This window comes from Lycium barbarum, chromosome 9, assembly GCF_019175385.1.
Source record: "Lycium barbarum isolate Lr01 chromosome 9, ASM1917538v2, whole genome shotgun sequence".
NCBI lineage: Eukaryota > Viridiplantae > Streptophyta > Magnoliopsida > Solanales > Solanaceae > Lycium > Lycium barbarum.
The window spans coordinates 8,229,395-8,242,984 of NC_083345.1; the positions used below are offsets into that span (position 1 = coordinate 8,229,395).

General features: G+C 34.2%; 1 protein-coding gene and 1 pseudogene across 1 annotated transcript; both read left to right on the forward strand.

The window, feature by feature from the left end:
* The first annotated feature begins 3,224 nt into the window (after positions 1 to 3,224).
* Positions 3,225 to 5,094, forward strand: LOC132610420 (deacetoxyvindoline 4-hydroxylase-like; annotated as a pseudogene).
* A 2,998-nt stretch (positions 5,095 to 8,092) lies between these two features.
* Positions 8,093 to 10,864, forward strand: LOC132610281 (deacetoxyvindoline 4-hydroxylase-like). Its single transcript, XM_060324593.1, has 3 exons — positions 8,093 to 8,750; positions 9,959 to 10,280; positions 10,366 to 10,864. The coding sequence occupies exons 1-3, from the start codon at positions 8,215 to 8,217 to the stop codon at positions 10,609 to 10,611; spliced, it is 1,104 nt and encodes a 367-aa protein (XP_060180576.1). The 5' UTR covers positions 8,093 to 8,214; the 3' UTR covers positions 10,612 to 10,864.
* Positions 10,865 to 13,590: the final 2,726 nt, after the last annotated feature.

The window sequence follows — 13,590 nt, forward strand, 5'->3', positions numbered from 1 at the left end:
GATTCTGTTATGATCTGTAGAGGTCTGTAGATATACTTGTGTGGGTTCTGTATATGTTTCTGGGTTACTATGATCTGTGACGGCCTTATCGGCTTCCACGTGCTATATCTGTTCATCTGCAATATCTGGTAGCCCCAATTGACTTTTATATTGATATATTCTGCAAATATGCTCGTTTGGGTTATTGGGTACGTTTGGGTGTCCAGCACGGACACTAGTCACGGCCTACGGGGTTGGGTCGTGACATATTTGTACAATCCAGTTCAGAAAAATTATTGGGGAAAATATTAGTTATTCCGGAAAGAAGATATCCTATGAAAGGAAAGATCTCTAGAGATGTTCAAATTTGAATATATTTGCTACAAAGTTTGGAAGGAAGCTGATGGATTTTACTACAATTTTAAGGAAAGATTATTCGGAAGATTCCCTGAGTTACTACTTACTATAAGCTTTGTTATGAAAATAAATTAGATTTCCAAGACCTATTATGAAAAGGAAAGAATCTCAAATTATTACTGTATGATTGAGGATTCCCTGAGTACTCCAAAATTTACGGAAGTAAAGGAAGAAACATATTTGGATAAAAAAAAAAAATATGTAGTGTCTAGCCGTTACGTAAATATATTCAAAACTTGAGTACTTTCTATATTGGAAACGGCTAAGACACTCCATAATCTCACTTTAGAAAAGATGTGTCTCTTCGTTAGTCTAAAAAACTGAAGAAGTTAAGGAGTTGCAATCAATTATATAATATATACCAAATTCATCTACAAAATAACAAATTATATTTGAATGGTCATTCTTCTTATAATTACAATCTATGCATTCAAAGTATTACTCTCTATCATAAATTAATTGTGGTGCGAATGGACAAATTGTCGTTATTCATGTCTATGTTCATATAAAGGAATTATGACATTCATTTACATGTGTATAATATATTGGTATTCATCTCTTATGTAGATTTTATTGTTTACAAGAAATTGGTTGATTAGTGCGTAGTGGAGAATCTGTGGATGTTAATTGTGAGTATACCACAATAGTACTTATTAATATTTGATTATTGCCTTTGCATGCTTGATTTAAGAGGCCGTCTGTGTATTTGACCTTCAAATTAACTTGAATTCAATAAGAGGATCCTTTTTGTGTTGATAGGACATCATATCATTCAACGCATTGTAGGGTATAGTTTATAAAATCTAAGTGGAAAGACTCAAAAAGTTAGTTTGTGAGATTTACTTTTAAGTCTTTTTCTTTTAAGTATACATGGTTGGCAAGTGAATTGAGATTTTTGAATGTGGAGACATTAAAAAAGAAGAAAAAAATTGAAAGTTTCAATTTAATTTCTATCAACTTTCCCCCTGCAATACGTTGAAAGACAAGTTGTTCTATCAACACAAAAAGGATCCTCTTATTGAAAAAACTGAAGAAGTTAAGGAGTTGCAATTAATTATATAATATATACCAAATTCATCTACAAAATAACAAATTATATTTGAATGGTCATTCTTCTTATAATTACAATCTATGCATTCAAAGTATTACTCTCTATCATAAATTAATTGTGGTGCCAATGGACAAATTGTCGTTATTCATGTCTATGTTCATATAAAGGAATTATGACATTCATTTACGTGTGTATAATATATTGGTATTCATCTCTTATGTAGATTTTATTCTTTACAAGAAATTGGTTGATGAGTGCGTAGTGGAGAATCTGTGGATGTTAATTGTGAGTATAGCACAATAGTACTTATTAATATTTGATTATTGCCTTTGCATGCTTGATTTAAGAGGCCGTCTATGTATTTGACCTTCAAATTAACTTGAATTCAATAAGAGGATCCTTTTTGTGTTGATAGGACATCATATCATTCAACGCATCGTAGGGTATAGTTTATAAAAACTAAGTGGAAAGACTCAAAAAGTTGTTTGTGAGATTTACTTTTAAGTCTTTTTTTTTAACTTTCTTATACATGGTTGGCAAGTGAATTGAGATTTTTGAATGTGGAGACATTAAAAAAGAAGAAAAAAATTGAAAGTTTCTATTTAATTTCTATCAACTTGCCCCCTACAATACGTTGAAAGACAAGTGGTTCTATCAACACAAAGAACTCACAAAGTAATTTGCTAGAACGAATCACAAATCATGAACTATACTGCATTTATACTACCGCTTCAAGAAGCTCTTGTGTAATTTTATGGATGTTTCAATCTGTAATGGCCTAAAAAAATTTAACTTCCTTGTTTTATTTGAAAATTTAACTAAAGGGATATTCAAAATCCTATTTCATCACTCTACAAGAAAATAAGCTCAAGGTTTATGTATGACCTACAATACAGTAATTTATATAGTCAAGCACCAATAAATAAATAAAAATGAAAAATGAAAAATGTGAGTACAAACACTATAATTGTAAGATTAATAGATAAATTTAACTTTTGTATACAAAAATGACGACCCAAAATAAAGTTTCCAAGAAAAAAACGACTGCATGTGGGTATATACGTAAATGTTTCAGTGAGCTCTTTTCCGCATTAACAAATTGACCAAAAATCTCTTCAGTCTTCCATTCTCATCAAAACTTTCATTCATTATTACCTTGCATCTCGAAAAGCTATTTGTACTTGTTAAAAATTATAAATAAAAAATAATAATTCTCATTTTTTATTTAGCTTAATTTGTTATTTTCCTCTTCGAGTAATTAAATTTACTAAGTTAGACGAACATTCCTTTGTGCAGGATTTTCATTATATAAGAGATTTAACTCTTTAATTTTGAAAAGCAAGAATAAGAAATTAACAATAATGTATTTGTATAGGATTTACATAACACAGGGGTGGATTTGCAGTTGCGTCATATTGCAGGGGCATCTAGTGTAATTTACTGTTTTTATATTAATTTAAAACAACTGAAATCTTCAACTTGTACCATGTTTCATTTAGTTTTCAGATGCTACATTCATTACCAACAAAAGTTATAGATGGATGGTAAGTACCTTCCAACCTTAATCAGAGATTTCAGGTTTCACCTTTATTAATAGAGCCGCCTTTGGTAGTGAGAGTCTTAAATCCCAAAGAGATACTTTCCGGCACAAACCCAAATTAGTCGGACCCAAAGTGGATAGTGGAGCAAATAATGCTAAATTCATTCATTTCCAGCTATAGTTTGACAAAGTTGAACTTTGAATATGTGAAAAATGAGGGAGATCCCATTACAATCACAGGAAACTCCAATCAAACAATTGAAGATAAGTAAAAGTCTAAACATTCTCTCTTAGAAAATTAATATTTCATAGAGAAAAATTGCATTTACTAGCAGCTGTTGACCTTAAGTAACTAACTTGTCTTCTAAGAAAAAAGTAGCTTTCTTGAAACTAAGAACAAATATGGCCAACACTGAATATTCTCAAGCAGAATTAACAATGGATTATGATCGATTGAAGGAGATAAAGGCTTTTGATGATACAAAAGCTGGTGTTAAGGGACTAGCTGATGCTGGAATAGTCGAAATTCCAAGAATTTTCATTAGGCCACCTCATGAACTTGTTGAAGAGTTGATCTTATGCGAGCCAAGTCTACAGGTTCCAGTGGTGGATCTCAGTGGCATAGAGGTTCAAGATCAACGTAAGAAAGTTGTCGATGAAATAAGGGAAGCATCGGAGAAGTGGGGATTTTTCCTACTGATAAATCATGGAGTTCCTTCAAGTGTTTTGGAAGGAATGATTGATGGGACTCGTAAATTTCATGAACAAGATGCTGAGTTAAAGAAAGAGTACTATTCGCATGATAGAACGACGAGGAGAGTTCGATACCAGAGAAATCTTCAACTGTACCAATCAAAGACTGCAAATTGGAGGGATTCCTTGAACATTTCTAGGATAGTTTCTGGTTATATTGAACCTGAAGAAATACTAGCAGTTTGCAGGTAAGTAATCTGTACCAGTCCTGTGCTAGTTGAAATTTGTTAGGTAAAGATCAGAACTATTGAACTTAGTAAGATCAGTTGTAGTTTTTTATGTTCTTGCTTTGCTCATGTAGGATCTAAAATAAATGATACTGAAATACTGAAATTCACGGAAAGGGTAAAATTATTTGGCATGCTAGATTAGAGTATCTTGAATCTTTTAACAAATTTTGAAACTTAGGAATCTCTGGTATTTTCTTGATGTCCAGGAAACAATCCCTTGAGTACTTGAATTATGTCATAAAACTAGGAGAAACTCTCGTTGACTTACTATCAGAAGCGCTCGGGCTAAAACCAGATCATTTAAAAGCCACGGAATATGACAAAGGACAAGGGTTGGTATGCCACTACTACCCAGCATGCCCACAGCCAGAGCTAACTCTTGGTGCCGATAAGCATACAGATCCTTCTTTCTTCACCGTCCTGCTTCAAGATCAAAATGGCGGCCTTCAAGTCGTGCATAATAACCAATTTGTCGACGTTGAACCAATTGAACATGGTTTGGTTGTTAATATTGGTGACCTTTTACAGGTTTGCAACAAAATACACAACTATTTGTTCTGATTTATCTTCATTTAGTTACAAATTGTTACTCATCTCAGACTGATATTGTAACAGATCCTATCAAATGGCAAGTATGTAAGTGTGAATCATAGAGTTGTAGCGAATAAAGTAGGACCAAGGATGTCAGTGGCATGCTTCTTTACTGGTGTTTCTCAACCTCCAAAGAGCTTGGTCCAATCAAAGAGCTCATATCAGAAGAAAACCCCCCACTATATAAGGAATTTCTTGTGAGCAATTACATCACAAAGTTTTTCTCCAAGCCACTTGATAAGTCTGGTCTTGATCTTTTCAGACTGTGAAGAGTGACCAGGCGCCAAATCGCCAAGCAGCAGTGAACATCAGTATAATGTTTGTGCAGAACAATGTCCAAGTTTATGGTTTGCTATACAATCATGCTTTAACAACGACTACTGTATTATCTAAGTGCTTTTGGTAGATAAATATAAAAGAACACCTATCATAGTGCTGCCAGTTCTTTTTAACATTCATCTCCTTTGCTCTACTTCTACACTTTTAGTCATGAAGTTCAGAGGAGCTCGCTTACATTTTCTGCTCTTTGTACACAATGGTCCACCTCATCTATATGATGCAAGTATTGTTTCTTTCTTCAATCTGTTTTGCAAGATCCCTGAAGATACCATCAGGGCAAGTGCTCTGCATTACCAACTAGCTACTGCCAATTGTCCAAGACATGAACATGTTTTTAACCTCATTATGCTGAAATATTTTGAAGAGAGCACCGTAGAATTTCACTGTGTGATCGTAAGAAAGAGTTAATAGATAGGCCATGTCTCCACCTTTAAAGCCCGATATAACTTGTTCATAGAGAAGTAAAATGTTCACCATATGATGGTTTTTGGTCGAAGAAAATCATGTTAAATTCACAAGACTTCTAATAGTTATCGACTAGGGTCACATGATCATGAACAACTAGCTAGGAGCAGGAGGAGACAATGTGCTGAGGCAATGTTTTCTAGCACTAGTTCTCATTTCAACCTTGAACATTGCTTGACATTAAGCAATGATTACGATAAATGATAGGCATGGCTTGTGGTTCTTTCGAATGCTGGGCGTATCTGCATACATGTTCTGCTGATTTACCCAAGAAATTTCAGCATCCATTTATATATCTTGATTACTAATTAGCTCTCCTAATTTCTTCAAATGTATAGTTTCAGTGACTGCCTGTAATGAGCCCTGTGATGGATTCACCAACAAATGGCAAAATAAGGCCTGTGATTTCAAACTGCATCAAATTTGTGCTTCAATTCAAAGTGCAGCCTTTCTTAACAAAGTGTTTTCTTGAACCGCCTACAGCTTAAAGTTTATATTGATCTCTCTAGCTTTCTTTTTTATATATGCTTTTATATATATATATATATATATATATATATATATATATATATATATATATATATATACTGTTCGAAAGGGGAGCTTGGAGCAACTCAAGTCTCCTTGTAACCTTAAGGTCACGGCCTCACAGGTTCAAGTCGTGAAATCAACCAATGATGTTTGTGATCAGGATAGACTGCCTACATCAAAATCTCCTTGGGATGTGGCTCTTCCCTAAACTCTGTGTCACACAGTATTGCTTTGTGCACCGAGCTACCTCTTTTTTTTTTCTTCTTTTTTAATAAAAAAGCTTTGCTTAGTTGTATTTTTTGAAAATTAACATTTGTTTTTCTAAATCTTGGACAAACGTATGAAATGAAATAAGTGATGTGCAGTCTAATTTAACTATCCGTATCAAAAGAAAAGAGAGATTCACAATTATATTCATTGGACTAATTTAGGAGCAAGAGGAAGAAAACTAAAAGGGAAAATTTTCAATCCGATGTTCGTATCAGACTAATAAATGCAAGATATATAGGTTGTTTTATACAACTTTTATCCCCTTAACAATAGTGGTTGGGTAGATAAAAAATTAAGAAAATTTCAAACATTAGAATAGAGCATTTAAAATTTAGAAAAGTTTCATGACCCCAAAAAAAAAAAAAAAAGCAAAAAACAAAATGAATTTATAGCATACAACAATACCGTGTCTCAGGCTCACACAACTTAGGATTGGCATTTGGCAACGTTAAATCATATAATTTTTTTTAATATTACTCAAAAAGTTTTCAAATTTTTTGTATCATATCTTAGAGTTACGTTAGTTACACTTGGAGCAAAATTTTATGCAAATAAGTTTTTTTTTTTCAGGGAAGATTGAATATTTTAAATTTATTAAGTTAGACAAACATTCCTTTGTTTAGGATTTTCATTATTGATGGAATTTTTACTGCTCAATTTTTGTAACCACTGATTTGATGGTTTTTGCGTAGTTACGTATTTCATTTCTCCACTATACTTTACCCCCAGCTCCAACCACCCCACCCTACCACCCACTAGCCCCACCCAATCACCCCCACCCACCACACCCACCACCCACTACCCCTCACCACCCCACAACCACGCACCCCCACCTTACCACACACTACCCCCGCCCTCATTCCACAACCACCCACCTCACACCACCCACCCCTCCACCAACCCCACCCAATACCCCTCACAACCACTCACCCCCACCCTACCACCCACTACCCCCACCCTCATCCCACAATCACCCACCTCACACCACCCACCACTCCACCACCTCCACCCACCACCTACTTATTTTTTAAAGTTCCTATTTTATCCTTTACTTGAGTTTTATTGATATGTATAAACTAATTTCTACTTAAGAGTTAAGGGTATTTTAATAAACTTACAAGTTATTATACAAGCACTATAAACTCAAACCAAACAATACAAATGTTATTAAACCACAACAAACAATGCAGTCTATCCAAACATTGTGTTCATTAATACAGTATAATATAGTATAACACCATACTGTATATTAATGAAGCAGGGGAAACAACCATCCAATTTTATAATTTTAAAACTGGAATCTTGTTGTACCATGTCTAATTTAATTTCAGGTGCTAAATTCATTACCACCAATAAGTTGTGGTTGGGGTAATAAGGTATTATTTCATCTTTATCAAAGATCTAGGATAAGAGAGCATTTTATCTCCATAATAGGACTTTCCGGCATAAAGCTATAAAGTGGGTAGCGGACAAATAAAATACTAAACTCATTCATTTTCAATCATATGAAAACTTCAATCAAACAATTGGAGGCTACGAAAAATGACCAAACTGTTATAAACAGCTTGTAGATATTGTCCGCTTTGGCGCACCTCACGGCTTTAAAACGCGTCTACAAGTAAAGACTTCAGACCCTGCTTATAAGCACGCACACAATCCCGTGTGCGAGCGATGTGGGAACTTCAAGTTCACAACACACCCTCTCATCGCGAGCATCGTGCTGATAACGTGTTATAAACAGCTTGTAGATATTGTCCGCTTTGACGCACCTCACGGCTTTAAAACGCGTCTACAAGTAAAGACTTCAGGCCCTGCTTATAAGCACGCACACAATCCCGTGTGCGAGCGATGTGGGAACTTCAAGTTCACAACACAAACTTCAATTATTTCCATTTCTTATCTTTGCTAAAACCATCTCCCAACCGCACACGTGTCTTTGCATTTTTGAATATTGATTCACATTGGACCACTTTATTTATGAGCACTAAGCCACTAACTAATAGAAATAGTTGCTCAGGAAACCTAGATTTGTTGAAATAAGAACAAATATGTCCGGAACTGCAGATTGTCAAGCTGAATTAACAATGGATTACGATCCGTTGAAGGAAATAAAAGCTTTTGACGATACAAAAGCTGGTGTTAAGGGACTAGTTGATGCTGGCATAGTAGAAATACCAAGATTTTTCATTAGGCCACCTCATGAACTTGCTGAAGAGTTGAAGCTGGGAAAGTCAACTCTACAGGTTCCAGTGATTGATCTCAGTGGCATAGAGATTCAAGATCGACGTAAGAAGATTGTCGATGAAATAAGGGAAGCATCAGAGAAGTGGGGATTTTTCCAACTGATAAATCATGGGGTTCCTCCAAGTGTTTTGGAAGGAATGATTGATGGGATTCGTGAGTTTCATGAACAAGATGCTGAAGTGAAGAAAGAGTACTATTCGCGCGATAGAGGGAGAAGCGTTAGATACGAGAGCAATCCTCATATGTATCAAACAAAGAATGCACAGTGGAGGGATACATTGAGCATTTCTACACTAGCTTCTGGTCACATTGAACCTGAAGAAATACCAGCAATTTGCAGGTAACTATCCATTCTTCTGCATTTGAATTGCAATTCTATATCAGCCCTGTTCTGGTTGAAATTGGTTAAGTAAAGATCAGAACTATTGAATTATAGCAAGACCAATTGTATGCTTTATGTTCTGGCTTTTTAGAAAATGGAATATGAGAAGCAGAGATGTTAAGTATTACCCTCTCCATCCTAATTTATCCTAATTTATGTGATATAGTTTGACTAAGAGCCCGTTTGGATTGACTTATAAGTTGCTTGTAAGTTGCTTATAAGCTGTTTTTTTGAGTGTTTGGCTGGCCAACGCTTTTTTGAGTGTTTGGCTGGCCAACTTAAAGTCATTTTGTGCTTAAAATAAGCTCAAAAAAATAATTGGGCCCATTTGATTTAGTTTATCTAAAGCAGCTTATAAGCTGAAAACAGCTTATAAGCCAAAAAAAATAAGTTAGACTACCCCAACTTATTTTTTTAGGTTATAAGCTGCAAACAACTTATAGGCATAAGCCCATCCAAATAGGCTCTACACACGGAGTTTAAGAAAGAAAGAAGTTTTTTGAAACTTGTGGTCTAAAACAAGTTATATATATTTGTGTGGTTGTAAATCATTTTATTGAGGGTAAAAGGGGAAGTTTTAAGTTAAATTATTTCTAAATATAAAAATGTATCATTCTTTATGGGACAGACTAAAAAAGAAATCGTGTCACATAAATTGGGACAGAGGTAGTATTTAGCTGTTTTTTTCCAACATAGGTTCTTCTGATTGTCCTAATTTTGGATGCTTTCTTGGTGGAATTGCTCGTTCGATATTGCCCAATGAAACGTAACGTCCATAGCACAATTATGGATTTGTAGAGGTTTTAAGGGATTATTTACTCTTTCATTTCCTTAGTTAGAATCAGATACGTGTATGCATACCTCTTATTCTTGGAATATCACTAGGAAATTCCTCTGTTGTCTCGTGTATATATATGGTATCAGCTGGATGTGGCGCTTCGCCTGAACCTGGTTCTTGGAATATGTTGATCCAACTTTATCCTCATGAAGCAGCTAAGATTAATCAGTGATACTGCATGCTGAAATCTTTGGATATGGGGAATTCTACACATCTAGGTGTTTCTCTTTCAGTAAAGGCCACAATTGATTTGTTATGGTAGATCAGAATATCATAAATCTTTTTGAGTTCTGTAACTTTGTGTCTTTGGTATTTTTCTAATATCCAGGAAAACATCTCTCGAGTACATAAATCATGTGATGAAACTAGGGGAAATTATTCTTGGCTTACTATCAGAAGCTCTTGGGCTAAAACCTGACCACTTGAAAGCCACAGAATGTGATAAAGGACAAGTATTTGTATGCCATTATTACCCAGCATGCCCCCAGCCAGAGCTAACTCTTGGTGCCGCTAAGCATACAGATCCTGCTTTCCTCGCCTTTCTGCTGCAAGATCAAATTGGCGGCCTTCAAGTCATGCATGATAACCAATGGGTCAATGTTGAACCGATTGAACATGGATTGGTTGTTAGTATTGCTGACTTTCTTCAGGTTTGCAATAAAATACAGCTTTTTTGTCTCATTTATCTTCAATATTTATTAATTTGTTACTTATCTCAGTCTGATTTTGTAACAGATCCTATCAAACGACAAGTTTGTAAGCGCAGACCATAGAGTTGTAGCGAATAAGATAGGACCAAGGATGTCAGTGGCAAGCTTTTTCACCGGTGTTTTTGAACCTCCAAAGATGTATGGTCCAATCAAAGAGCTCATATCAGAAGAAAACCCCGCACTATATAAAGAATTTCTTGCGAGCGATTACATTACAAAGTTTTTCTCCAAGCCACTTGATAAGTCTGGTCTTGATCTTTTCAGACTGTGAAGAGTGACCAGGCGCCAAATCGCCAAGCAGCAGTGAACATCAGTATAGTCCTTCCGAAAACACTATAATCATGTGTACTGATCAATGAAAATTTGTGATTTGCTGCACATTAGTTTACATAACAATGTCAAAGTTTTTGATTTGCTGCACAGTAGTGCTTTACCAATGTGTAATTAGCTAAGAGAACTTACGTTCTCCTTTGAACTACTAGAGCACTTCTTGCCATGAAATTCACAGCCACCTGTTTGCATTTTCTGCTATTTGCACCAAATTGTTTGCTTCATTCTCTGTGAGCATGGCTTTAGTTCAATCGGTCATGAAGCCGTCAATATACCATCCATGTTGAGTGTTCTGCATTACCAGCTACTAGCCTATTACCGGTTATGCAAGACATGAGGATATTTTTAACCTCATTACTGAGATATCTTTTTTGAAAGGGAACCGCGAAATTTCACTCTAGAGTGTGGTCGCAAAAGATTGGAAAAGAAAAAGAGTGAATGGAAAAGACAGCATTTTACTATTGTGTGCCATGTGAACAGATTGAATAGAACTTGTTCACAGAGAAGTAAAATTTTCAACAGATGATAATGACTTTGGGATAAACAAAATGACATTAAAGATCGTAAGATTTGTAGCAGTTAACTAAGGTTACGGGGATCAGATGACCAACTAGCTTGGAGCAGAAGCCAGGCAATGTTTTCTAGCACTATTAATACACCCTTGAACTTTGTTTGACAATAAGCAAAGATTAATGAAAAAGATATACCAGTATTACTACAAGTTTTGGGGTTAAATTTTAGGCGTGGTTTTGTGGTTGTTTCAAGTGTGCTGATTTACCTGAGAAATCTCAAAATCCCATTTATCCTAACTCATCAAACCGTCGTAATATATTAGAATGAATAGTCTCAATGCCTGTGATTTCAATCTCCATGAAATATGTGTTTTAACTCAAAACAACTTGAGAAATGGAATTTTCAGTCACCCTTTACTATACAGTAATATAACATGTTGCTCTTGTTTTGAACTTCCTATTGATTTTTACTCTTATGGGTTTACAAATGAATTGAAGGCTAACGACTACCCATAGAACGAAGATTTTGCAACCAAGTTGTTATACAGTAACTGATAAATGGTTAATGTACAGTTTTTCTAAACTAGAGGTCCTAAGCCATATGTAAAACTCTAATTCTTAATTGAAGGCGGTCTAATTATTTCCTAAGCACAGCTATACTAGTTTTTGATGCATAGTATAGGGGGCTAGTCAATCTCCATAAAATTTTCTCCCAAAAGATAGGATATATATAAAATAATACTGATCCAAATTTATATGTGCGCCTTTTTACTCCAAGCTTTCGTTCTTTTTGGTAAGTATACTTACACCTAGGCCTGAGAGGGATGGAGTATCAAAAGTCAATATTGGAACTTTCCTTTTGACTTTCTCTTTTTTCACTCATTACAATTTACAGGAGAGCTTAAATTGCCACCTTTTTAATTGAATGTCTCGGCACTCCAGTATTAAATTTGTGGCTATATCTTTGCCTCGATTGTAGTTTAAATGATGGCATTTTATATCTGTATTAAATATCGGTATAGTTAGCCGAAAGAGTAGAAAATTGAGGGCAACTACATTTCAACTTACTGTAATTTTTGTTTTTGGGCTTGTTTGCTAGTATTAGTATTGCTCAACTTCTTCTTCTTCTTCTTTTTTTTTTTTTTTTTTTTTGCTGTCAAATGAAAAGATTTTATTCAACCAGTAATCGTTCTGTAAATTAGCTATCGGACTAAGCTTAGATTCTAAAAAATACGAACCCAAAAGCTATAGCTACATCTGGACACACAAAAAATCCAGAATCAACTTACACTCTAGGAAAACAATTAAGACTATCTAGACATTTTGCCCATGTACAAGCAATAATGTTAAGTGCTATACTAGTATTTGGGTACTATCTTTTTCATAAAGCCAGGTATTTTATACTCTTATACGGTAAGGAGAATTTTTTTTTCTCGGATTAAAGAATACTGCTTAAAGGTTGTTACTGTTCTTGTTTTTGGCAGAAAATTGTTATATTTAAATTGTGGGATAAGCTCTACTTGACGAAAAAATGTGGAAGAAACGTTTAAAGTGAAATTACACAGAAAATGCAATGAGAATAATTCACTATTTCAAACTCATTGTACTAATTTGGACTTCTAGAGGGAGAAAGAGGAAGGAAAAAAAGAAAATTATTTAATTATATATTGTATTTTTATTAAATTAATAAATTCATGATACATCTTTTTTCAATAATAATGTTTATCGCTCAACCATCATCAAATTAAGTAAACACAACAGAAACAAATATTGTAATAAAATATTCTTAAATTTATAGACAAACTTGAACATGTTAAAATGAGATTTTTCCACGACAATGAAAGGAACGGAAAAGAATTCCAATAAAACAAAAGATAAGGAAAAGTCAGCGCATTCCTTCCCTATCCTTTCTAAATAAAAAAATTAAGAAAATTCCATGACAATGAGAAAGGAACAAGAAGACTTATCGATCATACAAATCAATTTTTAGCGCAGTTTTATTATAATTCTATAAAGTTTTACGTAAATTTCATAGATAAAATTACTTGAAACTTGTGCTTAAAATAATACTCCATTCGTCTCAATTTATATGAGGATTGACCTATTTGAGGAGTCAAGCAACTCTTTTTTTTACTCAATTTCAAACATAAATTCTTTGCGTATTTTATAATAAAATTTATATATTTAAAAAATACATAAAAAGTAGTACAAGCCTGCATAATTAATAATTTATAATACATGAAAAGAGTTAAAAATAGTAGTAAAAAAAGAGCTAGTTGATTTTCCAAATAGATCAATCGTCATATAAATTTAATTGAGACGGAGGGATTAAATACCTAATGAATTAGTTGAGATAAAAAAACAAAACAAATAAAGACATGGAAAAGTCGAGAGCTTTCTTTCTCTTT

Coding starts and splice junctions, on each gene's coding strand:
- LOC132610281 (XM_060324593.1), top strand. CDS start 8,215: ATGTCCGGAACTGCAGATTGTCAAGCTGAATTAACAATGGATTACGAT. Junction 8,751..9,958: donor GAAATACCAGCAATTTGCAG/GTAACTATCCAT, acceptor TCTAATATCCAG/GAAAACATCTCTCGAGTACA. Junction 10,281..10,365: donor GTATTGCTGACTTTCTTCAG/GTTTGCAATAAA, acceptor ATTTTGTAACAG/ATCCTATCAAACGACAAGTT.